Source organism: Phocoena sinus, chromosome 2 (genome assembly GCF_008692025.1).
Source record: "Phocoena sinus isolate mPhoSin1 chromosome 2, mPhoSin1.pri, whole genome shotgun sequence".
Classification (NCBI taxonomy): domain Eukaryota; kingdom Metazoa; phylum Chordata; class Mammalia; order Artiodactyla; family Phocoenidae; genus Phocoena; species Phocoena sinus.
This window is the reverse complement of record NC_045764.1, coordinates 145,210,290-145,236,727: the sequence shown is the minus strand read 5'-3', so window position 1 is coordinate 145,236,727 and position 26,438 is coordinate 145,210,290. Positions and strand designations below refer to the sequence as shown.

The window sequence follows — 26,438 nt, the reverse complement described above, 5'->3', positions numbered from 1 at the left end:
ATGCTTTGACTAACGTGGCCACGGGTTCAATCCCTGGTCGGGGAAGTAAAATCCCACAAGTGCACGCACAGCACAACCATTTGAAAACAAAGGAAGATGTGGTATATATATGCAATGGAATACTACATAGCCATAAGAAAGAATGAAATAATGCCATTTGCAGCGACATGGATGGACCTAGAGATTGTCATACCAAGCGAAGTAAGTCAGAAAGAGAAAAACATAACCATATATCACTTATATGTGGAATCTAAAATATGATACAAATTAACTTATTTACAAAACAGAAACACACTCACAGACATGGAAAACAAACTTATGGTTACCAAAGGAGAAAGGGGGTGGAGGAGGGATAAATTAGGAGTTTGGGATTAGCAGACACAAACTACTATGTATAAAATAGATAAACAACAAGGTCCTACTGTATAGCACAGGGGACTATATTCAATATCCTGTCATAAACCATAATGGAAAAGAATATGAAAAAATATATATATATATAAAACTGAATTACTTTGCTGTACACCAGAAACTTACAGAATGTTGTAAATCAGCTATATTTCAATTAAAAAAAAAAGGAAAGAAAAAGGTTAAGTGATCACCAAGATCTTGAACACACTTGAATGGAACTGATGTGGGCTGTGACTTTTTGAACTTTTTCACTTTTTACTTAATTCTTTCTAGTATCTTCTAGGATTTGTCATGTTCTCTGGGTTGTGTTATAGGAAGTACAAAATGCCCCTGTGTTCCTTATAGGTCATCCTGTCCTAAAGCAGAAACTGGAGGGGAGAGATTTTCCCCTACCCATGGGACATTGAATTTGCCTCTCTCGTTGTCTGATACCAGCTCTGATGCCTGTGATTTGGAGTAGCAGTGCCTTGACTCCAAGTGTTTCACAGGTGTTAGGAAACTTTCACATAGAAACTCTGAAGAAATTCATGCCAGTGGGCTTTGGAAAATCTTGTTGGCACTGTCAATGAATTACTTAATCATGGATTTATGGAAATCTAGGTTCATGAAGCCAGATCTTGGAACGTTTACCAATGCTCTATCTTGTGCAGTACTTGATACTCCTAGTCACTTTTCTGGAAACAGCCTTGGCTTGTTTCTCTTCTGTTCCAAGACTTTAGCCTTGGCCAAAGACTTTTTAAATTTTTCTTTTTATCCCACCAAAGCAATAAAGAAGTCCAATTGAATATTTTTGAGGGGCCAAAAAGCAAAAACCTAGGGGAACACACTAGTGAGGAATATTTTCCTGATGTTCTGAGGTTCTCTTGCTTTTTGTCCTGCGTCTTCTGCATGCTGACCCTTGGATCACCTCCTACCCCATTCTTGTTGCATTTTATGACAAATTCTTGGTTGAAGATAGGCTGGGAATAGATTGCTTTTATTTTTCTTACAAGGATATTTTGGGGTTTTTTAAAATCTATTAACAATCATTTTATTTTACTTGCCTTTATCTTCTTTATTTTTTAATTTTTTTAACATCTTTATTGGAGTATAATTGCTTTACAGTGTTGTTAGTTTCTGCTGTATAACAAAGTGAATCAGCTATATGTATACATATATCCCCATATCCCCTCCCTCTTGCGTCTCCCTTCCACCCTCCCTATCCCACTCCTCTAGGTGGTCACAAAGCACCGAGCTGATATCCCTGTGCTATGCAGCTGCTTCCCACTAGGGATATTTTGATTTGAACTCATTTTAACTTGTTGCTAGTCCTTTCAAGATACTGCTCATCTCATTTGGGTGTGTAATGGTGACCATTTCTCTGGAGGAGTGGAGATGGTGGCACCTCTGCTGTCAAGATTGAGGCATTCTTATGTACAGGTACCATCAGTTCTTCAAGAAGAAGTAAGAAATTTCTCCTTCAGGGAATGTGTTGAGGGCAGGAAAAAAAACATTTCAGGCATTGTTGATAGAGTGGAACTCTGATCTTAAAAGGAATTAGAGTCCTTTCTGCTGTTAGACATGGGGCTGTAAAAAGTGCCATATTGTGTGGTTGGCTTTTCGCTGAGCCTCTAGTAATCTGCTTTCTCTCCACCTTATTTTCCCCTCTATACCTGCTGCCCCAAATTCCAAAATGGAACCATATTTTTCAAAGTGTGGTTTGAAAGTCACATGCATCATAATTAATTAAGGTTGCTTGTTAAATTCAGATTCCTGGGCCCACTTCTCAGATTGAATTAGAATATCTGGGGATGGATCCTGAGAATCTGCCTTGTTTTTTTTTTTTTGCCCATGTGGCTTGTGGGGTCTTGGTTTCCCCGACCAGGGATTGAACCATGCCCCCTACCGTGGAAGTGCGGACTTAACGACTGGACTGCTGGGGAAGTCCCAATCTGCATTTTTTAAAAGTCCCAGATGATTTATCATGCATCTTACCCTTGGAATCATAAACAACAGGATCTTTGACATTATCTTTATATCTTGACTGTGAGGGGAAACTGCTCCTAAGCCTTTTCTTCCTGATGACAAGACCATTCTTACCATTCTCAACAGGAAGAGCCAGCTGCAGAACCCCTGCTGAGAAATTACAGTTAATGTAGCTCACTTTCTGAATTTCAGGTGTCAGTCTATCCCTCTGAAAGGATTTTTGCACCCAAACATGAAGTATTCAGTTTTAGTAGCTGCTGCTACAGTTTTTTGGTAGCTGCACCCCTAAACTCTCTAGGAGCAAGATTCCTATGTACCTACCCTCCCTGTGTGAGAGAGAGGAGTTCCCTGCCCAGAAACTAAGAGAAAAGTTAGTGACTCTTGGGAGCCCACAAACAGACCCCTGTAGAGTGATGGCCAGATTGCAGACATAGGAGCTTGGGTGGGAATGGGATGGGCCCAGATGCCTGTCCTGGGCAGACTCCTGCAGGCCTGACTAGAATCTGCAGAGGAAGTTCCTGTTAACAAATGGAAAGGGTGTTGCCAGAGGCCCCAGCTTTCCTGTCAGGGATGCCTGAACTGATGCAATGCCCTGCCGCTGTGGCTGACCAAGTTTCTTTTTGTTGAGTCTTGTTCCCACCCCCAACTCCTCTTCAGTCCTACAGATACTGGTTTATTTGCACACTCCATGCTGATCTTGAATTGAAAGGCTCTCATTGTTTTTGAGATCAGTGTTTAGATAACACCACAGGCCTGTGGCAGCTAGGACACCCTGTAAAGGAAATGCCTGGGCTCTAACAGCCCCATCATTCATTCCCTGTATGTGAATGACTGTGGCCTGTGTTTAGGACATTATAAGAACATTGCTCTGCAGGGATTATTTATTGCTTGGGGACTGCAGGAGTACCTGGCTTCTTCTTGATGTTTAGAGTTCTAGGGACCGTTTTCTAAGTCACTTCTCTCTTTACTTCCCTTCCAAACATAAGAGGATTAAAGTCTGTTTTGCCTAAGCCTTGTTTCCACACATACCTGCAGTACTAGAGCGTTCTTCCCTCTGGTGAGAAGACTGCTTTGGGGGACACAAGGACTCACTGTGGCTAGTGGAGGTGCAGAATGTTTTTATGATTAGGCCAGGTTGGCAGCTTCCTTTGCACTGTGGTCCAGGGCCTCCTTTTCCCATGGGATATCTGCTTTCTTTTTTAAAAAACATTATAGTAATAATCTCTTTAATTTGTATAGCGCTTTGCCAGTTATAAAGATTTACACCACATATCATTTCATTGTATCTGTATAATGATATAAATTTAACTGTATATAAAGAGTATATTAAAGAGTCTTCAGAACCAAAATTAATATCAGAGTTTCAGAGAAAAGATGATTTCTTGGATTTATGGTTAATACAACAGCATGTTGAAAAAACCAAAGTTGTGAATTCAGTTATGTCAAATGGTCAAACATGCTAACACTAATAGCAGGAGTAATTTATTCTCTGTAAAACCTATAGACACTATTATAATTGTAAATTACTTTTAATTCCTTTTTTTCACATTTATAAACCTTTTTTTTCCTCTTTTGGTTGTTTACAGGTTTTGTTTTTTTTGGGGGTTTTTTGGTTCAGTTTAGTTTTGTTTTTGAGATATCTCCTTTCTTGTCCCCTTAAACTTCTCCATCACTCTCTTGCCAGAAAAGAAATAAAAGAAAATGTGTTTTATCCATTCAGTGTTAAATTTCTTCTGGTAACATATAGTTCTTTAAGTTTTCACTTGGTAAAATGCTATTAAAACTTCTTCCTTAAAAATGTTTCAAATAAATCTGGCAGGCTCTAATTTATGTATCTCAAGGCCCTTTCCAGCTCTGATTCCCTAAATTTATAAACTTTTTTTCTTAAACTACTAGAATCTCTTTTCATGACCACAGTGTCTTGTGAAGCAGAGTGAGTTAATAGCACTGATGTGGCCCTCATTTCTATAGCATTCTCCAATGCATATACTTTTTTAAAAATAAATTTGTTTATTTATTTTTGGCTGCATTGGGTCTTCACTGCTGCGCATGGGCTTTCTCTAGTTGCGGTGAGCGGGGGCTACTCTTCATTGCAGTGTGTGGGCTTCTCATTGCAGTGGCTTCTCTTGTTGCAGAGCACAGGCTCTAGGCACACGGGCTTCAGTAGTTGTGGCGTGCGGGCTCAGTAGTTGTGGCTTGCAGGCTCTAGAGCACAGGCTCAGTAGTTGTGGTACACAGGCTTAGTTGCTCCATGGCATGTGGGATCTACCTGGACCAGGGCTCGAACCTGCGTCCCCTGCATTGGCAGGCAGATTCTTAACCACTGCACCACCAGGGACGTCCCTCCAGTGCATATACTTAATCTCACTTTCTTACCAGTAATTTCGTGTTCCAAGAATTAAAGAAAGAAAAGTTGGTTGACATGGACAATGAACCATCATCCCTCTATAATAAAATAGTGTCCAGGTAATCATAATCAAGGAGCCTGACTACTAGAAAGTTAAAACACACACCATTTGTTACTTAGTACTGTATAATTGTTAATGTTCACTGCCATCCTAGTTAACACATTGTAAGTATCTTCTGAGTCATCAAAGTAAATTATTTGGAACCATACTGTGTGACTTTTAAAAAACGTTATGAACGTTATGAAACTAAAGAAGAATACTGCGTGAACCAGATCATACCACTCTCTAGTAGAAGGTGGATAAATGGAATTATATATATTAGCCAAAGTATATTTTAAAGCTAAATATAAACTCTTCGGGAATTGTAAAGGGAAACAAGTCACCTTGCTTTTCTAATTGTTGTAACTGCTTGCTCTGTGTTTAATTTAAAATTTTTCTTTAATATTTATTCTTGAGTTGTGCCATATGGAATATAAAAATTCTCTGTAAGCAGATTGAAAATTCAAAAATAAATGTGTAAGCAATAAAGTGATTATTATTTTTTTAAAAATCCAGAATAAACTAGAATATCTTTTTTTGGCTGATGGTTCTTGTATCTCTAATTCAAAGGACAAATATATTCCTTAAATACCATCCATGATTAGCCAGTTAGTGTGGACACCACTGACTTCCCAGGGTCTTGACAAGTATCTATTTGTGTATGTAGCTCTGGTAAATAAAAGAACTAATCATTTTAATATGTCTCTTCTTTCAAGATGCTTGTATTATCCTTTTCCTATAAATTTACTGGTAATTTGCCTTTCAGAGATTGAAGAGGGGAACCACCAGGTTAAATAACTTGCTTTAATGTAATCAAGGAGTCATCCCCGTCCTCTTTATTACCTTCTAGCCCACTGCATAAAAACAACTCTGCCAAAATTCAGATGTGCAAGCCTGACAGGAGGTCCTGGTACAAAATGCAGTGTTTTTTGCAGACTCTTGTCCAGCCTGCCTCATGCCTGATCCCTGTGCTTTCTGCCTTCCAGTTCTCTCCTGCGCTATGGGGGCAACCTATCCCTCCAAAGTGCCATGAGTGTGCGATTCAACAGCAACGGGACCCAGCTCCTGGCCCTGAGACGTCGCCTGCCTCCTGTGCTCTATGACATCCACTCCCGCCTGCCTGTGTTCCAGTTTGACAATCAGGGTTACTTCAACTCATGTACCATGAAAAGCTGCTGTTTTGCAGGAGATCGTGACCAGGTAAGTGCCTTCTGCCGCCTGCATCCCACACTCATGCTTTCCTCTCAGATTGTTCTTTCTGTACTGGTCTTTATTTCTCTTTAGCCATGTCAGGTAGAAACAGTTGAGGGGAAACAGTAAGTGTCTGGAGACATTCTGGCTTAATAGTGAGTTTTTCCATCAGAGCTGCCTTTGGGTAATATGAGGCACACACCATAAACCACAATATGGTTCTGAGCAACCTAGCTCTGCCAAGTTTGTGAACAGACTTTAAGATTCTAAGAGTGTGTCATTTCAAAAGAAAGGAGGAAGTCCATGGAAAATTAGCCTGCCAAAAAAAGACACCTTTTTTTTTTGTATCAGTGAAACACAATGATGTATGAAACACTGTAAGTACCCTCCAAGAGACATACATCCTGAATAGCCCCTTTGAATGGCACCTTTTTCTTGGATGAAATGGGCTGAGCAGCTTTGTTTGAGAGGAAGCCAGATGCTGACGTTTTTCCTTTTTATTGCCAGTATCACAACTGGGAAGGAGAACCCAAGCTGTGAGTTCCAGCCTTTTCACAGATCAAGATGCTGTGAAATCGAGATGCTGATGTTGACTTAGAGCTGGCAGTTTAGAAACATACCTATACCTTCGCTATACCTGTCTCTCTTGGCCTAGAGTTCTGAAGTGGGTGTCAGTGAATGGATCAGTTGGACTGGTCTGAGTAATCAAGCTGAGTAAAGACAAATATAAAGAAAGATTGATCAAATAAATGGATAAATTTTTTTTTCTTAAACACAATAAATCTTATTGCCATTTCACATCTAGATTGGAAAAATAGAAACCTTAGTCTTGCTAATTCTTAGTGTTCGCTTTGGATCCATCAACTGTGTTAAACTTTGACATACAATTCTCACATGCTGTACTCCACTGCTTTAAAGTTATTTGTGGGCAAGGGGCATAAAAGAAACAGTTCTTTGAGAACTTGTGAAGACCCTGCTTTTTGAAGGCAGTAGCTGGGGTTTTTCTCCCTAGCTGAGGTAGAGGCCCCCCGACATCATAGCTTAAAGATTAGCATATGTAGTAGGAGCACAATAAATGCTTTTTTACTTGAGTTGCATGTTAAAGAAACTGAGAATATCTTTTAAGTTGTCCAGGCTAGGAATTTCCCCTTTTATAAATAGAGAATATATATCTAAATTCAGAATTTATATTTGTCAGAGTCCTAGGGCCTACTTAGCTGCAATCTACACTTAAAACCACTAGGTGGCTTCAGTTATATAAGCGATATCTCCTTGGAGAGGCCACAATGCCTGATAGACTTAGTTTTTATAGACAGTTTGTTTCTTGGGTGGAAAGAAGCAGTTTCTAGAGATGATGTGACTCACAATAGAATAGGTAGTTTTTTGCTCTGCAGAATGGTTGATTTCGTTTCATATAGGTATGGAAATGACAACCAAGCCCCTGCCTCCCTCTCTACCTTTCTTCCTTGCTTTTGTTGATTTTCCATCTTCTGTCAACCTCTTATGCATGTGATTTTATTTCATTGAACAATAAAGAGCAGGCACTAAATGTGGAAATGTAGGTGGTTTATTAGGTTTTATTACCGGAGACACAGGCCCTGAGAGAAAGGAGAAAGAGGTGAAGGAGAATGGATGTTGTGTTTTCTTTTAGTTCCTATGTTAGCAGCCAGAACCTGCCTGCATGGAGTCCTTAAAAGACCCAGAACAGGGCTTTCCTGGTGGCGCAGTGGTTGAGAGGCCGCCTGCCGATGCAGGGGACACGGGTTCGTGCCCCGGTCCAGGAAGATCCCACATGCCACGGAGCGGCTGGGCCCGTGAGCCATGGCCGCCGAGCCTGCGTGTCTGGAGCCTGTGCTCCACAACGGGAGAGGCCACAGCAGTGAGAGGCCCACGTACCACAAAAACAAAAAAAGACCCAGAACAAAGGCCTCTAACCAATATGTAAGAGCACATAGGCCATGGTTTCTCCACCTTGGCACTGTCAACATTTTGGTCAGATAATTCTTTATTTTGTGGGGCTGTCCTGTGCATTGTAGGATAATTAGCAGCATCCCTGGCCTCTCCCCACTAGATGCCAGTATCATCTCCCCCAGCTGTCACCCAGACAACCAAAAATGTCCCCAGACATTGCCCCTGATTGAGAACTTTTGACCTAGGTTATAATTACCCACTTTGAGATACGGGGGGACAGGTACAGATACTGCCATAGGCAGAGCCACACAAGGTGTTTTGTGGTGGTCCTGGTTATGTACATTGACAAGATGTAGTTGTTTTGGCCTTTCAGGTCATATATAATGATAAAAACATTGAATGGCTTTTGATTTTCTCTATTCAGATTTGACTATTATGTATGATTTTTGTCCTATGGGAAAAGTTTGCAGGTAATATATCCTTTCTGACAAACTAGACTGCTTTTTGGTTGGGATAAGTGGTTTGCCATGGATAGAGGGGGATGGGAAGTCATTGAGTCTAACTTCAAATCCATTTCAGAGTTAAAGTCTGTTTATATTCCCTATATAGATTATCAGAAGTATATAACCTAGGGAATAGGAAGTACAGAGATTTATGTTTGGCTGTTTTCTTTACTCCTTAGGGACTAAGAAATGTAGCTAATTCATCATTATCTTGTCTCCAGTGCCTGGCACACTGAGAGCACAATAAATATTTGTTGAAGTGAATCTTGAGTACTTTGGTCACTGTGTGGTTTTTAGCTTTCCAGGCCTAAGCCTTGTATAACTGTAAGTCAGGATTGATAAGTACCTGTTTTCCTGCTCAACTTCCAGGAGCTTTAAGAGGATGAATTAAATAATGGATTTTCAGTGAAACTAATCTACTGAGCTTATACTTTCTAAGTGTAGCATAGGAGGCCAAAATTATTGTCTCATTCCTGAAACATGTCTCTCAAAGGTGATTTATGGGCTCTGACTTTCCACACTCAGGGCTAAAGCAGCAGCTGCCACAGTTATAGTATGATCTGCAGGACTGATAGGTATATCCTTTGACTGATTCAGACAGGATCTTTTTAGCTGCTTTCAAATTCCAAAGCCTACCCTTTCCTTATATCGGTCTTTATATTTGATCCTTTTCTTGTATGCTTTGAGTACGCCCACAGCCCGAGGCTCTGTGCTCTGGAACTCTTCATTTAGTCATAGGCTGAGTAAGTAACCATCCCAGAGAGGAATCTGCGAATTTCCATAATAGGAATGAACATGGTCAAGAAAGGCAGTAAGCGACCTATCTATCTGAGACAGTCTTCTGGCTTTTAATTACACTATTACTCAGTCCACACAAATCAAACCATTATGCCAGAGAGCCTGTACTTCCTATAAGACTGTTCTAGGTTCACTAGGTAATTCGTTAGCCCCAAAATGAAACTAACATTTCAAGATCAGAATAAAGCATAAAACCGACTGAGCCTACTTTGTGTCTTCCCCATACACATTGCCACCATTGTAGATCAATTCTAATTATGGAGCTATTAGAGATCATTTTGTACAACCCCTCCTTTTACAGATGAGAAAACAGGATTAGAGAGGGTAGGTATACAAGTTAAGACATGTACAAGTTTGAGTAGGACTAGAACCCAGATTTTTGAGCTCTCAGTAGAGACTCCTTTTCACTATACAGAAGGTCACAACGTAATGCCTTAAGCAAGGCAAGCAGCAAAGATGAGTGAGTTGGGCTAGAAGTAAACATTTCGTGAGTAGTGGGGACCGTGGCCAGCTGGAGAGCCCACCCCATCCTAAATCTAAGTGAATGCCGTATAAATGAAGCTTTGACGCAGCTTCAGCCCATTGCTGCCAGGAGGGCCTTTGGTTTTTTCGGGGGAAGCCAGAAGTAAAGATTTGTTACGTGAAGTTTCCTGATTTTTAAGTATTGCAGCAAATTCATACTTCATTGTATGAATTAAACAAACCTGTGAACCATAACATCTATTCTTTATTAGAGCCACCAGTTTCAAACCTCTGTGCTTCAGCAGGATGTTTTTCTGTCATGTTTAGTTTCATGGTCTGTCACTAATTCATAGGTGAGTGGAGACACGTTCCTTTTTCCTGTTTCCTACTGAACCCTTCCTAACTTCATGCGTTTTCATCCCCTCCATCTTATAAAATAAGAAAGCAGATATTTACTGAGCATCTCCTGTGTGCCAGATGCTGTGGTAGACACATTCACGTGACTGCCAGTTTGTACCCTCTTTGAGATTTTCATTCAAACCCCTGTATATACACTCTGTCATCCCCACTTTTGGCTAAAAATACATGGTTTGTTTATTGCTAGTATAATCTTATTCAAGTTCGATAACTTCTATCATCAGATAAGGTGACCTGAGTGACATCAGATTGATTGGGCATCAACAGGAACAATTAGCCCCAAATAAAGCCTTAACTTTTTTTTTTTTAAAGGCAGCCCACCTTCTAATCTTGCAGTATAGTGAGGAATCTTTTAGTAAAACAACAAACAGCATTCCTTCCTTGAGGCTGCCTGAACCCAAAGGTTCTCCTCCTTGCTTTTGTATCATACTTGGATTTTTTTTGTTTTTCATTTTCTCTCTGAAGCCTGACTAGGTACATTCTGGCTCCCAAGTTTCACACTCCCCTCTGTATACTTAGTGAGCCAATCTCTTAACAGGGTTAAAAAAGAAGGCCAATTTTCCACCTGCTAGCTTTTCTGGCACACACTTGTAAGACAGCACCCAGCTTTTGTTCCCTTTCTTTCACAATTCCTTACATGGCTCTTGCCCTAGATTGCGAGAGTCCAGCAGAGCACCTCAGGCTTCTGGGAAATAAGTCTTTCAGGCTAACTGGTTTGTGTGGCCTGGAAATGGACAGTGTGGTAATTTAAGTCTTCTCTTTCGTTAGTCTCATCTAACACCTGGCCTGGTAATCCCTACATCTTGCCGAAAGTGGGATAGGGAAGGAAGGAGAAAGAATAATAAAGTTTTCTTGAAAGGGCTGAGCCCTGGAGTGTCTGAACATTGGGATCACTTACAGAGGTCTTTCTCTTGAACTTGACAGATGGCAGACCCCTAAAATCATGATAATTAAATCATCATATCTCATCCCCTGGAGAAAAGAGCTGACTTGTACACTGTGAATCCAACAAAACGGCCTTGAATACATGGCTTGGCCTCAGACATTACGTCACCACTCAACCTTTCTGTGTTGACATTATACGGGTATAATAGAGGTGTAGGAATTCACCAGGAAGTGCACTCCAGGCCAGTAAAGGAACCTAGAAAGTTATAACTCCGCTTTTTTTTTTTTTCTAAAAACTCCATGCAGCCCTGATTAAGCTCACGTGGGGGCCTGGCATGCCATATGTTCTCCTGAAATAAAGGCACACCTTTAATAGGGGAGATTCAACTCTCAGATTCTATCCTTTGACTTGCTTTGTATCTTTAAGCTAACTTTTTCTTCTTCTCCTTGCCTTTCTTTTATATATTTTTTGCTCTTTAGCTTCTAAAGCACTTTCATGTCATACTAATCCTCCCAGCAACCTTTGGGTATAGTTGAACAGGTTTCATCTCCATGTGAAACTAAGGTCTAGAGTAGTTTGAAACTGCAGATCTAATCAGTAGCTGAACCAGGACTAGGCTCAGTCCATTGCCTGTGATTGTACCCTCTTCCTCGTAGACCTGCTGCCACCTGTGTTTTCAGATCAAGTGGCAATAGCCTCTTCCATAGGCTGATGAGGAAGAGCTGAACACAGTTATGGCAGAGGAATTCCTTGTTGTATGTATTTTTTAGGTGAATATTTTAGGAGACTCTTTATAAAGAGAAGGTAGCATGAAAATGACTTGTTTATTAAATCAGCTATTTGTAAATCTTTTTGACTCCTGAACCTCTTTGAAAGTCTAAAAGCTTTGAACACCATTTCAGAAAAATGTACATATGCACATCGTTTTGCATGTAATATTAAGGAGTTTATGGAATTCCTGAAAACTAGGGATTTCAGGTATTAGCAATCCTGGATTAAGATTTTACTCAAGGATTAAACCATCTTTTAGTTCATTTACTGATGTAGAACTTAGAAAGCTTACAGGGTTTTGGAGTATATGCACACCTGCTAGATATAGTCTGGTTTTTAATTGTTAAGCTGAAAAGGGCCACTAGGTGACCTGATTTCCTCTTAGGAACAAATGGAATTGATGTGATCTGGTGATACAACATGGCAGTGCTCCTTTAATATATAGTTCCTGACTAGGAGTTTGGGCTTCACTAGGAAATCCCTGGTAGATATTAATGATGGGAACAGAGTATAACCTGCTCTACCTGCCCCATTCTCCTTGTAGTGTTTAAGTAGCTTTACCTCATTTTTGGGTATCTTAAAAGAAGGGAAAAGGGAAATAATATTCCTTCCTCTGAAAGACTGGAGACCTTTGCTTGAATAAACAATATAAATACATATTTGCAGACTGAAATGAGTGATGCCGTCTCCCCACTTCCCAGTCCCCAAGTATAAAAACTAAGGCCCACAGAGGAGAAATTGATTGTTGAAGGCCGTTTGGTTGATGACCCCTCATCTTGCCCAGGTTTCCAAAAGAGTTTTGCCAAACAGAGATTCATCTTTAAGTAATGCAGCCTACTTTGTTACAAGCAGCTGTTAGAGATTTAGAGCATTTTTTAAATTTCTTCCCTACTGATTATTTGACAGTTATTGGCTGTCTTTATGGAACTTTTTTATTATTATTAATAGAATTTTTCCTACTCAGAACCCATAAAAGTTAGTTATTTTAATAAACCAAAGAATCCAGGAGCCTAGTGGAGCTGAAATGGCAAATGATCCAAAGAAGCAAAAATCACGTGAAACTTCACATGCAAAAAATAGTGTTAATCTTATGGGTATGCATATTTGTGTGCTTTTATTGGTAGCCAATGGAATTGTATTTTCTCTGACCACAAATAAAATCAGATAAACCTATGGCTTTGGTCATTTCCAAAGAAAACTTTTCCTGTTTGCTTTGGATAGTATTTGTGACAGGCTCTGGGTATAAGTGATATGATCAAAGGTATATTATATACCAATTGGCAAACCTTTTACTGAAAATAATCTTATAGCGGGCACATCACAAAATGGTTCAGTCACATTTTTTTTTCCCCTTCTGACAAAGGTCAGGGAGAAATGAGAGGTGTGTTTGATTTAAATGTTAAATAGCAGTTTCTGCTGTTGCTGATCCAGGCTAGAGAGCCATCTGGTTTTTCTATCCTATTCAATACAGTTAATTAGACAGGCGTGCCATTTACTGGAGAATAATTAATCAATTACTATGGGAGGAACCTTAGAACTGTGTAAATTGATCGGTACTCAGTGAATAATAGCTGATTGATACATCTCTTTCTCCATCAGCAGATATTGGGGAATATTAACTGCTGTGCACACACACATACACACACTTTACACTTACACACACATATCGCATATACATATATTTTACTTAGAGAAGTGGAGCGGAGAAATTGAGCAGAAAGAGATTTCTCTGTTAGCAAAGAACCTAAGACATATTCTGGGTTATTTTTGGAGTATATCAGTAGATGGTCTGTTCCTCCTGCATGCTAGAACTTTTTCCTCTTTTTAACGTGGATTTTGGGTGGGTGAGAAGTGGGAGGCATTTTTTTGGTTTCAGGAGTTCTTGGAGGGGACACTGGGCATTACAGCAGTCTACCAGAGTAGGGAGTATTATGTGAGTGACTGTTTTCTCTAAAGGTTAATAGATTGACAGAGGACACGTGGGCAAATAAGATAGTGACAGGGTGCTAATATGGAGGGGGGTGGTTTTTTTTTTCTTTTTGGTTGTTGTTGTTGGTGCTGGTCATGGTGGTAGTTCCTTGAAATCTATTAAGAGGAACAGTTGTTGCTCTGTCCCTGTGCTTGAACAAATTAATATCTCCATACTGACAGTGGATTAGATAAAATGCACTGGCTTTAGGTTAGCTCTACTTAAGATGACTGGGCTGCATCAAGATCAGTAAACAGGCTGCCCTCTTGGGCTATGGAATGAATGGACAGTGAGAGATGGGGTTAGAGTGTAACCAACCTTTAACCTTTGCGGCCAGCTGGGAAGGATTGTGGATGGTGTGTATCCACACAACAACTTATGCTCACTTTTGCATTGGTATCACCCATCTTACCCACAAATCCAAGTTAAAATTAAGTATGTCTTCCACTCTCTGATCTGAAGTAGGCTGTGGGTCTCCTATCCCCCATACCTCAAAGCATTTGGGGAAATGGGGCTTCTATTGCCTAGATAATGGACTCCCTAAAACATTCTTTCTCATTTGGAGCCCTGCCCCATCTATCTCTGTGAGGATACAAGGTGAAACACTCATGTGAAGTGAGTTGGTTTTTTTTTTAATTAATTTATTTATATTTTACTTTTGGCTGCGTTGGGTCTTTGTTGCTGCACGTGGGCTTTCTCTAGTTGCGGTGAGCGGGGGCTACTCTTCGTTGCGGTGTGCGGGCTTCTCATTGCGGTGGCTTCTCCTGTTGAGGAGCTCGGGCTCTAGGCACGCCGGCTTCAGTGGTTGTGGCTCGTGGGCTCTAGAGCGCAGGCTCAGTAGTTGTGGCGCATGGGCTTCGTTGCTCCGCGGCATGTGGGATCTTCCCGGACCAGGGTTCAAACCCTTGTCCCCTACATTGGCAGGCGGATTCTTAACCACTGCACCACCAGGGAAACCCCCTGAAGTGAGTTTTTAATTTGTCACTCACTCACCCCTCAGTCAGAGGCTTCAGCCTCCTTCAACTGGGAGGAGAGGAATCTTTCTAGCTGCTCTGATGATGTTAAATGTATCTCTGGACTCAGTCCACTTGAAATGATGTTTATTTCTGCAAAGGTTTAAAAAGAAAGAAAGGGAAGGGAAGGGAGGAGGGAGAGAAAAAAAGAAAGAGAGATGAAGAAGGAAAGAGAGGAAGGGAGGGATGGAGAGAGGGAAAAAAGAAAAGAAAAAAGAAAAGAAAAAGAGCTCCTTTGGCTGCCTTGTGGTTTTTTTGTTGGTGGTGGTATTTGTTTTGTTTGTTTGTTTGCTGCTGCCACACGCATGCAGGATCCTCAGTTCCCCAACCAGGGATCAAACCCGTGCCCCATGCAGTGGAAGCACAGAGTCTTAACCAATGGACCGCCCCTACCTTGTATTTTAAAATAGCCCAGAGCTCTGTCCCTTCTAGAATATTCTTCTGTTCTTCTCCCAGATAGCCATATAACTTGCTCCCTCATTTCCTTCAGGGCTGTACTCAAAATGCCATATTATTAGAGAGGCCTTCTGTGACTACCCTGTATAAAATGAAACTAACCACCCCCAGCACTCCCTACATGCCCTAACCTGCTGTTTCATTTTTCTCTGTAACGCCACCACTGGACACATTACATACATATATTCTTTTTAACTTTTTTTCCCCTCCTTACTCTTCACTCACATTATATATGCATAAAATTATTTTCCTCTCCCCACCCAATAAAATGTAAGTCACATGAAGGTAGGGACAGGGTCTTTCTGATCAGTCCTTTCTCTGGGACAGTGCCCAACACTGTAGACATAGTAGACATTCAGTAAATACTTGTTTAATGAATAAATGGATGAACTCATTTTTATTTCACTCTCTCAGCGGTATCCTAGGCAGCCAACTTTTAATGTTAGAAGGGGCCAAGCAGACAACCAAGAAATGCCATAAATGAATTCCTCAGGGCAGTTTTGTGATTCCGGTGTGTGTGAACAGTTAAACAGTCTGACTAGCCGGCAGTGGGTCGAGACCCCCTCCTTGGAAATTATCCTGAGCTGTTCCCTTGTGGTGGCTGCAAGAGGAAGAAAGGGTCAGGAGTTGCCCTTGTCTCTGAGAGGAAGCCTGTACATGGTACTCATTTTCCACCTATTTCTGGAGCTGTCATACTAAATCCAAGAGGCTTCAACTCTGTGGGAGTTTTTTTCCTTCTAAGGAAGCCTTGTGCATCAGCTTTCTGTCTGGGAGTCCCCTTTTACCTTTTCATGGCTTTCCCTGGTGAATAGTTGAGCAAATGGGAAAGCACTGATCCTTTGCAATGAAATAGTAAAACCTCTGATAAGCCCAGCCTTGGTTCACTCTTTTTTTTTTTTTTTGCGGTAGCGGGCCTCTCACTGCTGCGGCCTCTCCCGCCGCAGAGCACAGGCTCCGGATGCGCAGGCCCAGTGGCCATGGCCCACGGGCCCAGCCACTCCGCGGCATGTGGGACCCTCCTGGACCGGGGCACGAACCCGCATCCCCCGCACTGGCAGGCGGACTCCCAACCACTGTGCCATCAGGGAAGCCCCACTCTTTTTTTAATATTTATTTTTTGTTTGTCTAGTTTGGGGAAGATATTGGGGAGGGGGGTGCACAGGGTAACAGGAATTCTCTATATGAAGTTTTATAGCCTCTTTTAAACACAGGGCATGAAATGATGAGCTGTTGAATAATAAATATGTTTTATATGTAAATTATTAGTACACAGTTCTTTTGTGTTCCCTCCCCCATGTGTCTTAATTTGGGTTCAAGTTTCAGGTGCAAGTAATTTATTTGGAAATGCAGTAAATATCAGAGGAGTGGAAAAGTGAAATAGGGGAAAGAAGGATGATTTAGTGAGCCAACTACAACTGTGGGCAATTGGAGTTTGATTCTGAGGGGAAAGGGTATAGAACACACACTTCAGGGTTATTCTACCTGGGATCTAGGCAGCTGGGATATGAGTCATTGCTGGAGCCTGCTCACAGGGAGTGTTCATTCCCTAGAGTACCCTGCAGCCTCCTGAGCTTTCGAGAAGCCCTTAGGCAAAGAGATATGGATACTGGCAGTTGGAGATCAGGTACACTAAGCAGTAAGGCCTGAGGGACTTGAGCAGGGTATGAAGGAGTGAGTTACCCGTGCTTCCTGTTTCTGTTAAAACAGTAGACTACATGAGCACTTTATCTTTCCTCTTTCCTTTGCCTTTTTCTACCACATCTTTACCTGTGGGTGGCTCAGGGCTCAAATCTATCTTGCCTTGACTTTTGTGAATCAACAGGCACCTTGTTTCTCATAATGTCACCTAGTGATCTCAACTTCATGGCAGGGTAGCTGTGTACCTACATGTATATTTTCTACTTGGTTTAAGCTCCTTGAGAACCCAGGTATTACCTTATATATCTTTGTAAACACCAGAGTGCCTGGCATATAAGTGCTCGGTTCGTGTGTAATTAATGAATTTTTTCCCCTAACTATTGATAGTAGGTAGTTTTGCCAAACAGGCTGTAAGAGAAAAGCCTTTGGGCTCCTGAATTCCAACTTCCTAACTTCAAACAAGGTAGTGTCATTAAACTGCAGGGAGTTACTGGATGGACCCTAAGTCAAGACAATGAAGGTTCATCTTTTCGTTTTTTCTTCTATTTTTAAGGGGAAAATATTTAAGTATAATTGTAGTGATAAGTACATTAACATTGTTGTGTAACCATCACGAGCATCTATCTCCAAAAGTTTTTCATCTTGCACAAGTGAAACTCTGTACCCATTAAACACTAACTCCCCTGCCCCCAGCTCTTGGTAACCACCATTCCACTTTGTCTTTATGAATTTTGACTACTCACTTACTCTAGGAACCTCATAAGTGGAATCATACCGTATTTGTCTTTTTGCAACTGGCTTATTTCACTTCGCATAAGGTTCAAGATTCATCCATGTTGTAGCTTGTGTCAGAATTTCCTTCCTTTTAAAATCTGAATACTATTGCATCGTGTGTATGCACCGAGTTTTGTTTATACATTCATCTCTTGCTGGACACTTGGGTTGCTTCCCTCTTTGGCTGTTGTGAATAAAGCTGCTATGAACATTGTTATATAAATATCTCTAAGAGATCTTGCATTCAGTTCTTTTAGCTATATACCCAGAGGTGGAATTGATGAATCATATAGTGATTTTATTTTTATTTTTTGAGGAACTATTTTCTGTTTTTTTTGATAGTAACCATCCTAATGAGTGTGAGGTGGTATCTCCTTGTGGTTTTGATATTCATTTCCCTGATGATTAGTGATGTTGCGCATCTTTTTGTGTGCTTATTGGCCATTTGTATATGGCCATTGTACATTTCTTCTTTGGAAAATGTCTGTTCAAATACTTTGCCCAGTTTTAAAATCCTGAGGTCTTTGGTTTCTGTTGTTGAGGAAACTTTTAAATTGAAGTGTAACACGATTAGACTTTGAGTTTCCTTATTATCAACATACTTATGTAGTGACTCGTCAAGCAACTGTGAGCCAGCAGTTTAGGGATTTTCAGCTCTGATCTGGCTTACATCATTCCTTCACAGAGTAATCATAGAATCTTAGAACTAAATGAGCCTCAGAGGGTATCTTAGTCTGTTATGGCTGCCATAACAAAATACCATGGACTCGGTGGCTTATAATTTCAGTAATTTCTTTCTCACAGTTCTGGAGGCTGGAAGTCCAAGATCAGGGTACCAACCTGATTGGGTTCTGGTGAAGGCCGTCTTCCTGGTTGCAGCCTTCTGACTTCTCACTGTTTCCTCACATGGCAGAAGGGGCTGGGGAGCTCTGCCAGGTCTCTTTTACAAGAGTGCTAATCCCATTTATGAGGGCTCCACCCTTAAGGCCCAATCACCCCCCAAAGGCCCCACCTCCTAATATTATCACATTGGGCATTAGGATTTGAACATGTGAATTTGGGGGGACACAAACATGTAGACCATAGCAATGAGCAACCAGATGAGGAAACTGAACCCACTTCTTTTTCCACTGTGCCCTGAGCCAAATCACCTAACCCCTGTGGATAGCACTTTCTTCATCTTTGAACATGAGTCTCTTCCCCTCCTTTCTCATGTTATTACTAGTGTTTTGAAGACTAGTAAATTGATTTTTAATGATTACAAAGTATTTAGTAATGTATTCATTAGGCATGAGGTTGTGTATATGTTGGACTTACACTTTTTGGATATTTGCAGTCTCATTTTTAAGTCAGAAATTTACTTTTAGAATGGAAATGCATTTCTTTTATTTATTTTATTTTACTTTTGGCTGTGTTAGGTCTTTGTTTCTGTGCGAGGGCTTTCTCTACTTGTGGCAAGCGAGGGCCACAATTCATCGCGGTGTGCAGGCCTCTCATTATTGCGGCATCTCTTGTTGCGGAGCACAGGCTCAGTAGGTGTGGCTCACGGGCCTAGTTGCTCCGCGGCATGTGGGATCTTCCCAGACCAGGGCTCGAACCCGTGTCCCCTGCATTAGCAAGCAGATTCTCAACCACTGTGCTACCAGGGAAGCCCAGAAATTTTCTTTAGAAAACTGTAGGCCTTTATTTTTCTGGGGGAATAAGCAGATGGGACCAAAAGGTAGGAAGTAATGCTGACCTAAACTTAAAGCACTTTTGTTAATCTTTGGAAATAAATGAACTCTCAGAATTGCTCACTGGTTGCTATTAGACAGTGCTCTTATGAGTCCTAATTAAAATAGATCTGGCTTAGTGTCCTCTCTTTCTGAGATCAGGCAGTTTGAAGCTGCCTCCTAAAAGGGGATTGCTTACGTCTCTGTCATTAACTCATAGCTGGGTTGGCAATGGCTTCCTGCTCAAAGATGTGGATGACAACAGGGAAATTCAGGATGCTTGGGCTTGCATAATAGATCTCTGGGAAGCTCCTAAATTTAAAAAAAATTTTTGAGAGATTGGTTCAAGATGGCAGAGCAGAAAGACGTGCTCTCACTCCCTCTTGCGAGAACAGCAGAATCACAACTAACTGCTGAACAGTCATCAACAGGAAGACACTGAAACTCACCAAAAAAGATACCCCACATCCAAGGACAAAGGAGAAGCCACAATGAGACGGTAGGAGGGGCACAATCACAATAAAATCAAATCCTATAACTGCTGGGTGGGTGACTCACAAACTGGAGAACACTTATACCACACAAGTCCACCCACTGGAGTGAAGGTTCTGAGCCCCACGTCAGGCTTCCCAACCTGGGGACCCAGCAACGGCAGGAGGAATTCCTAGAGAATCAGACTTTGAAGGCTAGCGGGATTTGACTGCAGGACTTCGACAGGACTGGGGGAAACAGAGACTCCACTCTTGGAGGGCACACACAAAGTAGTGTGCACATCGGGACCCAGGGGAAGGAGCAGTGACCCCATAGGTAGGTCTGGAGACTGAACCAGACCTACCTGCTAGCGTTGGGGGTTCTCCTGCAGAGGCGGGAGTGGCTGTGTCTCACCCTGAGGACAAGGACACTGGCAGCAGAAGTTCTGGGAAGTATTCCTAGGCGTGGGCCTTCCCAGAGTCCTCCATTAGCCCCAGCAAAGAGCTGGGGTACGCTTCAGCGTTGGGCCGCCTCAGGCCAAACAACCAACAGGGAGGGAACCCAGCCCCACCCATCAGCAGACAAGTGGATTAAAGTTTTACTGAGCTCTGCCCACCAGAGCAACAGCAAGCTCTACCCACCACCAGTCCCTCCCATCAGGAAACTTGCACAAGCCTCTTAGATAGCCTCATCCACCAGAGGGCACAGAGCAGAAGCAAGAAGAACTACAACCCTGCAGCCTGTGGAACAAAAACCACATTCACAGAAAGATAGACAAGATGAAAAGGCAGAGGGCTATGTACCAGATGAAGGAAAAAGATAAGACCCCAGAAAAACAACTAAATGAAGTGGAGATAGGCAACCTTCCAGAAAAAGAATTCAGAATAATGACAGTGAAGATGATCCAGGACCTCGGAAAAACAATGGAGGCAAAGATCAAGAAGATGTAAGACATGTTTAGCAAAGACCTAGAAGAATTAAAGAACAAACAAACAGAGATGAACAATACAATAACTGAAATGAAAACTACACTAGAGGGAATCAATACCAGAATAACTGAGGCAGAAGAACAGATAAGTGACCTGGAAGAGAGAATGGTGGGATTCACTGCTGTGGACAGAATAAAGAAAACAGAATGAAAAGAAATGAAGACAGCCTAAGAGACCTCTAGGACAACATTAAATGCAAGAATATTCGCATTACAGGGGTCCCAGAAGCAGAAGAGAGAGAGAAAGGACGTGAGAAAATATTTGAAGAGATTATAGTCGAAAACTTCCCTTACATGGGAAAGGAAATAGCCACCAGAGTCCAGGAAGCACAGAAGAGTCCCAGACAGGATAAACCCAAGGAGAAACATGCCGAGACACATAGTAATCAAATTGGCAAAAATTAAAGACAAAGAAAAATTATTGAAAGCAGCAAGAGAAAAACAACAAATAACATACAAGGGAACTCCCATAAGGTTAACAGCTGGTTTCTCAGCAGAAAGTCTAAAAGCCAGAAGGGAATGGCATGACATATTTAAAGTGATGAAAGGGAAGAACCTACAACCAAGATTACTCTACCCGGCAAGGATCTCATTCAGATTCGACAGAGAAATCAAAAGCTTTACAGACCAGCAAAAGCTAAGAGAATTCAGCAGCACCAAACCAGCTGTACAACAAATGCTAAAGGAATTTCTCTAAGTGGGAAACACAAGAGAAGAAAAGGACCTACAAAAACAAACCCAAAACAATTAAGAAAATGGTCATAGGAACATACATATCAATAATTACCTTAAAAGTGAATGGATTAAATGCTCCCACCAAAAGACACAGGCTGGCTGAATGGATACAAAGACAAGACCCATCTATATGCTGTACACAAGAGACCTGCCTCAGACCTAGGAACACATACAGACTGAAAGTGAGGAGATGGAAAAAGATATTCCATGCAAATGGAAATCAAAAGAAAGCTGGAGTAGCAATACTCATATCAGGTAAAACAGACTTTAAAATAAAGATTTCCTTATTACAAGAGACAAGGAAGGACACTACATAATGATCAAGGGATCAATCCAAGAAGAAGATACAACAATTATAAATCTATATGCACCCAACATAGGAGCACCTCAATACATAAGGCAACTGCTAACAGCTTTAAAAGAGGAAATCAACAATAACACAATAATAGTGGGGGACTTTAACACCTTACTTAAACCAATGGACAGAAAATTTCTGTGCAAACAGAAAATTAATAAGGAAACACAAGCGTTAAATGACACAGTAGACGAGGTAGATTTAATTGATATTTATAGGACATTCCATCCATAAACAGCAGATTACACTTCTTCTCAAGCACTCACGGAACATCCTCCAGGATAGATCACATCTTGGGTCACAAATCAAGCCTCAGTAAATTAACAAAATTGAAATCATATCAAGCATCTGTTCTGACCACAATGCTATGAGATTAGAAGTCAGTTACAGGGAAAAATAACGTAAAAAACACAAACACATGGAGGCTAAACAACACATTACTAAATAACCAAAAGATCACTGAAGAAATCAAAGAGGAAATCAAAAAATACCTAGAGACAAATGACAATGAAAACAAGATGATCCAAATCCTCTGGGATGCAGCAAAAGCAGTTCTAAGAGGGAAGTTTATAGCAATACAATCCTACCTCAAGAAACAAGAAAAGTCTCAAATAAACAATCTAACCTTACACCTAAAGGAACTAGAGAAAGAAGAACAAACAAAACCCAAAGTTAGCAGAAAGAAAGAAATCATAAAGGTCAGAGCAGAAATAAATGAAATAAAAACAAAGAAAACAGTAGCAAAGATCAATAAAACTAAAAGCTGTTTCTCTGAGAAGATAAACAAAATTGTTAAACCATTAGCCAGACTCATCAAGAAAAAGAGGGAGAGGAATCAAATCAAGAAAATTAGAAATGAAAAAGGAGAAGTTACAACAGACACCACAGAAATACAAAACATCCTAAGAGACTACTACAGGCAACTCTATGCCAATAAAATGGACAACCTGGAAGAAATGGACAAATTCTTGGAATGCTATATCCTTCCAAGACTGAACCAGGAAGAAGTAGAAAATATGAACAGACCAGTCACAAGTAATGAAATTGAAACTGTGATTAAAAACCTTCCAACAAACAAAAGTCTAGGACCAGATGGCTTCACAGGTGAATTCTGTCAAACATTTAGAGAAGAGCTAACACCTATCCTTCTCAAACTCTTCCAAAACATTGCAGAGGAAGGAACACTCCCAAACTCATTCTATGAGGCCACCATCACCCTGATACCAAAACCAGACAAAGTTACTACAAAAAAAGACAATTACAGACCAATATCACTGATGAATATAGATGCAAAAATCCTCAACAAAATACTAGGAAACAGAATCCAACAACACATTAAAAGGATCATATACCATGATGAAGTGGGATTTATCCCAGGGATACAAGGATTCTTCAGTATAAGCAAATCAATCGATGTGATACACCATATTAACAAATTGAAGAAGAAAAACCATATGATCATCTCAATAGATGCAGAAAAAGTGTTTGACAAAGTTCAGCACCCATTTGTGATAAAAACTCTCCAGAATGTGGGCATAGAGGGAACCTACCTCAACATAATAAAAGCCATATATGACAAACCTACAGCAAACATCATTCTCAATGGTGAAAAACTGAAAGCCTTTCCTCTAAGATCAGGAACAAGACAAGGATGTCCACTCTTGCCACTGTTATTCAACAGAGTTTTGGAAGTCCTAGCCACGGCAATCAGAGAAGAAAAAGAAATAAAAGGAATACAAATTGGAAAAGAAGAAGTAAACCTGTCACTGTTGGCAGATGACATGATACTATACATAGAGAATCCTAGAGATGCCACCAGAAAACTACTAGAGCTAATCAATGAATTTGGTAAAGTAGCAGGATACAAAATTAATGCACAGAAATCTCTTGCATTCCTATACACGAATGGTGAAGAATCTGAAAGAGAAATCAAGGAAACACTCCCATTTACCATTGCACCAAAAAGAATAAAATACCTAGGAATAAACCTACCTAGGGAGACAAAAGACCTGTATGCAGAAAACTGTAAGACACTGATGAAAGAAATTAAAGATGATACAAACAGATGGGGAGATATACCATGTTCCTGGATTGGAAGAATCAATATTTTGAAAATGACTATACTATCCATAACAATCTACAGATTCAATGCAATTCCTGTCAAATTACCAATGGCATTTTTTACAGAACTAGAACAAAAAATCTTAAAATTTGTATGGAGACACAAAAGACCCCGAATGGGCAAAGCAGTCTTGAGGGAAAACAGCAGAGCTGGAGGAATCAGACTCCCTGACTTCGGACTATACTACAAAGCTACTGTAATCAAGACAATATGGTACTGGCACAAAAACAGAAATACAGATCAATGGAACAGGATAGAAAGCACAGAGATAAACCCACGCACCTGTGATCAACTAATCTATCACAGAGGAGGCAAGGATATACACTGGAGAAAAGACAGTCTCTTCAATAAGTGGTGCTGGGAAAACTGGACAGCTACATGTAAAAGAATGAAATTAGAACACTCCCTAACACCGTACACAAAAATAAACTCAAAATGGATTAGAGACCTAAATGTAAGAGCAGCCACTATAAAACTCTTAGAGGAAAACACAGGATGAACACTCTTTGACATAAATCACAGCCAGATCTTTTTTTGATCCGCCTCCTAGAGTAATGGAAATAAAAACAAAAATAAACATATGGGACGTAATGAAATTTAAAAGCTTTTGCACAGCGAAGGAGACTACAAAACAAGACGAAAAGACTACCTTCAGAATGGGAGAAAATATTTGCAAAAGAATCAATGGACAAAAGGTTAATCTCCAAAATATATAAACAGCTCATGCAGCTCAATATTAAAAAGACAGACAACCCAATCGAAAAATGGGCAGAAGACAGACCTAAATAGACATTTCTCCAAAGAAGACATACAGATGGCCAAGAAGCACATGAAAAGCTGCTCAACATCACTAATCACTAGAGAAATGCAAATCAAAACTACAATGAGGTATCACCTCACACCAGTTTGAATGGGCATCATCAGAAATGCTACAAACAACAAATGCTGGAGAGGGTGTGGAGAAAAGGGAGCTGTCTTCCACTGTTGGTGGGAATGTATATTGTTACAGCAACTATGGAGAACAGTATGGAGGTTCCTTAAAAAACTAAAAATAGAATTACCATATGACCGAGCAATCCCACTACTGGGCATATACCCAGAGAAACTGATAATTCAAAAAGACACATGCACCCTGGTGTTCATTGCAGCACTATTTACAGTAGCCAGGTCATGGAAGCAACATAAATGCCCCTCAACAGAGGAATGGATAAAGAAGTTGTACATATATACAGTGGAATATTACTCAGCCATAAAAAGGAAGGAGATTGGGTCATTTGTAGAGACGTGGATGGATCTAGGGACTGTCATACAGAGTGAAGTAAGGTAGAAGGTGAAAAACCAATATCATATATTAACACATATATGTGGAACCTAGAAAAATGATACAGTTGAATGGTTTGCAGGGCATAAATTGAGACACAGATGTAGAGAACAAACGCATGGACACCAAGGGGGGAAAGTGGCGGGCTGGGGGGAGGGGCGTGGTGTGATGAATTGGGAGACTGGGATTGACATATATACGCTAATATGTATAAAATGGATAATAAGAACCTGCTGTATAAAAAAATAAAATAAAATGCAAAAAATTTTTTTTGAAAAATTGTGGTAAAATATACATAACATGGAACTTACCACTAAAACCATTTTAAAGTGTACAGCTTCGTGGCATTAAGTACATTCACATTGTTGTGTAACTATCACAAGTGTCCATCTCCAGAACTTTTTCATCTTCCCAAAGTGAAACTCTGTACTCGTTGAAGAGTAGCTGCCCATTTCTCTCTTACCCCCAGTCCTTGGCAACTACCATTCTGCTTTCTGTCTCTATGAATTTGACTACTCTTGGTTCCTCATGTAAGTTGAATCATACAACGTTTGTCTTGTTGTATATGGCTTATTTCACTTAGCATAATGTCTTCAAGTTTTACCCATGTTGTAGCATGTGTCTGAATTTCCTTTTTAAGGCTAAATAGTATTCCATTGTATGGATATATACCACATTTTGTTTATGTGTTCATCCATTGATGGACATTTAATTTGTTTGGCTGTTGTGAGCCTTCTGCTCTGAACATTGGTGTACAGATACCTGTAGTCCCTGCTTTCAATTCTTTGACATATACCTAGGAGTAGAATTTCTGGGTTATATGGTAGTTCTATGTTTAACTTTTTGAAGAATCTCTATACTGTGTTCCACAGTTTGTGCACCATTATATAGTCCCACCAGCAATGTGCAGTGGGTACCAACTTCTCCACCTCCTCACCAACACTTGTTTTCTGTTTGTTTGCTTTTGGTAATCGCCATCCTAATGGGTGTGACGTGGTACCTCATTGTGGTTTTCATTTTCATTGCCATAATGATCAGTGATGTTAAACATCTTTTCACATTATTGGCCATTTGTATATTTTCTTTGGAGAAATGTCTGTTCAAGTCCTTTGCCCATTTTTG

At 40.5% G+C, this 26,438-nt stretch overlaps 1 protein-coding gene across 2 annotated transcripts in view; it reads left to right on the top strand.

Annotated features, from left to right (window-relative positions):
• DCAF5 (DDB1 and CUL4 associated factor 5) overlaps positions 1-26,438 on the top strand; it is a 100,127-nt gene that overhangs the window by 47,652 nt on the left and 26,037 nt on the right. For both annotated transcript variants that reach the window (XM_032623679.1, XM_032623678.1), the window contains exon 6: positions 5,810-6,023. In XM_032623679.1, coding sequence (XP_032479570.1) covers positions 5,810-6,023 — 214 coding nt within the window. The remainder of the gene's footprint in view (positions 1-5,809; positions 6,024-26,438) is intronic.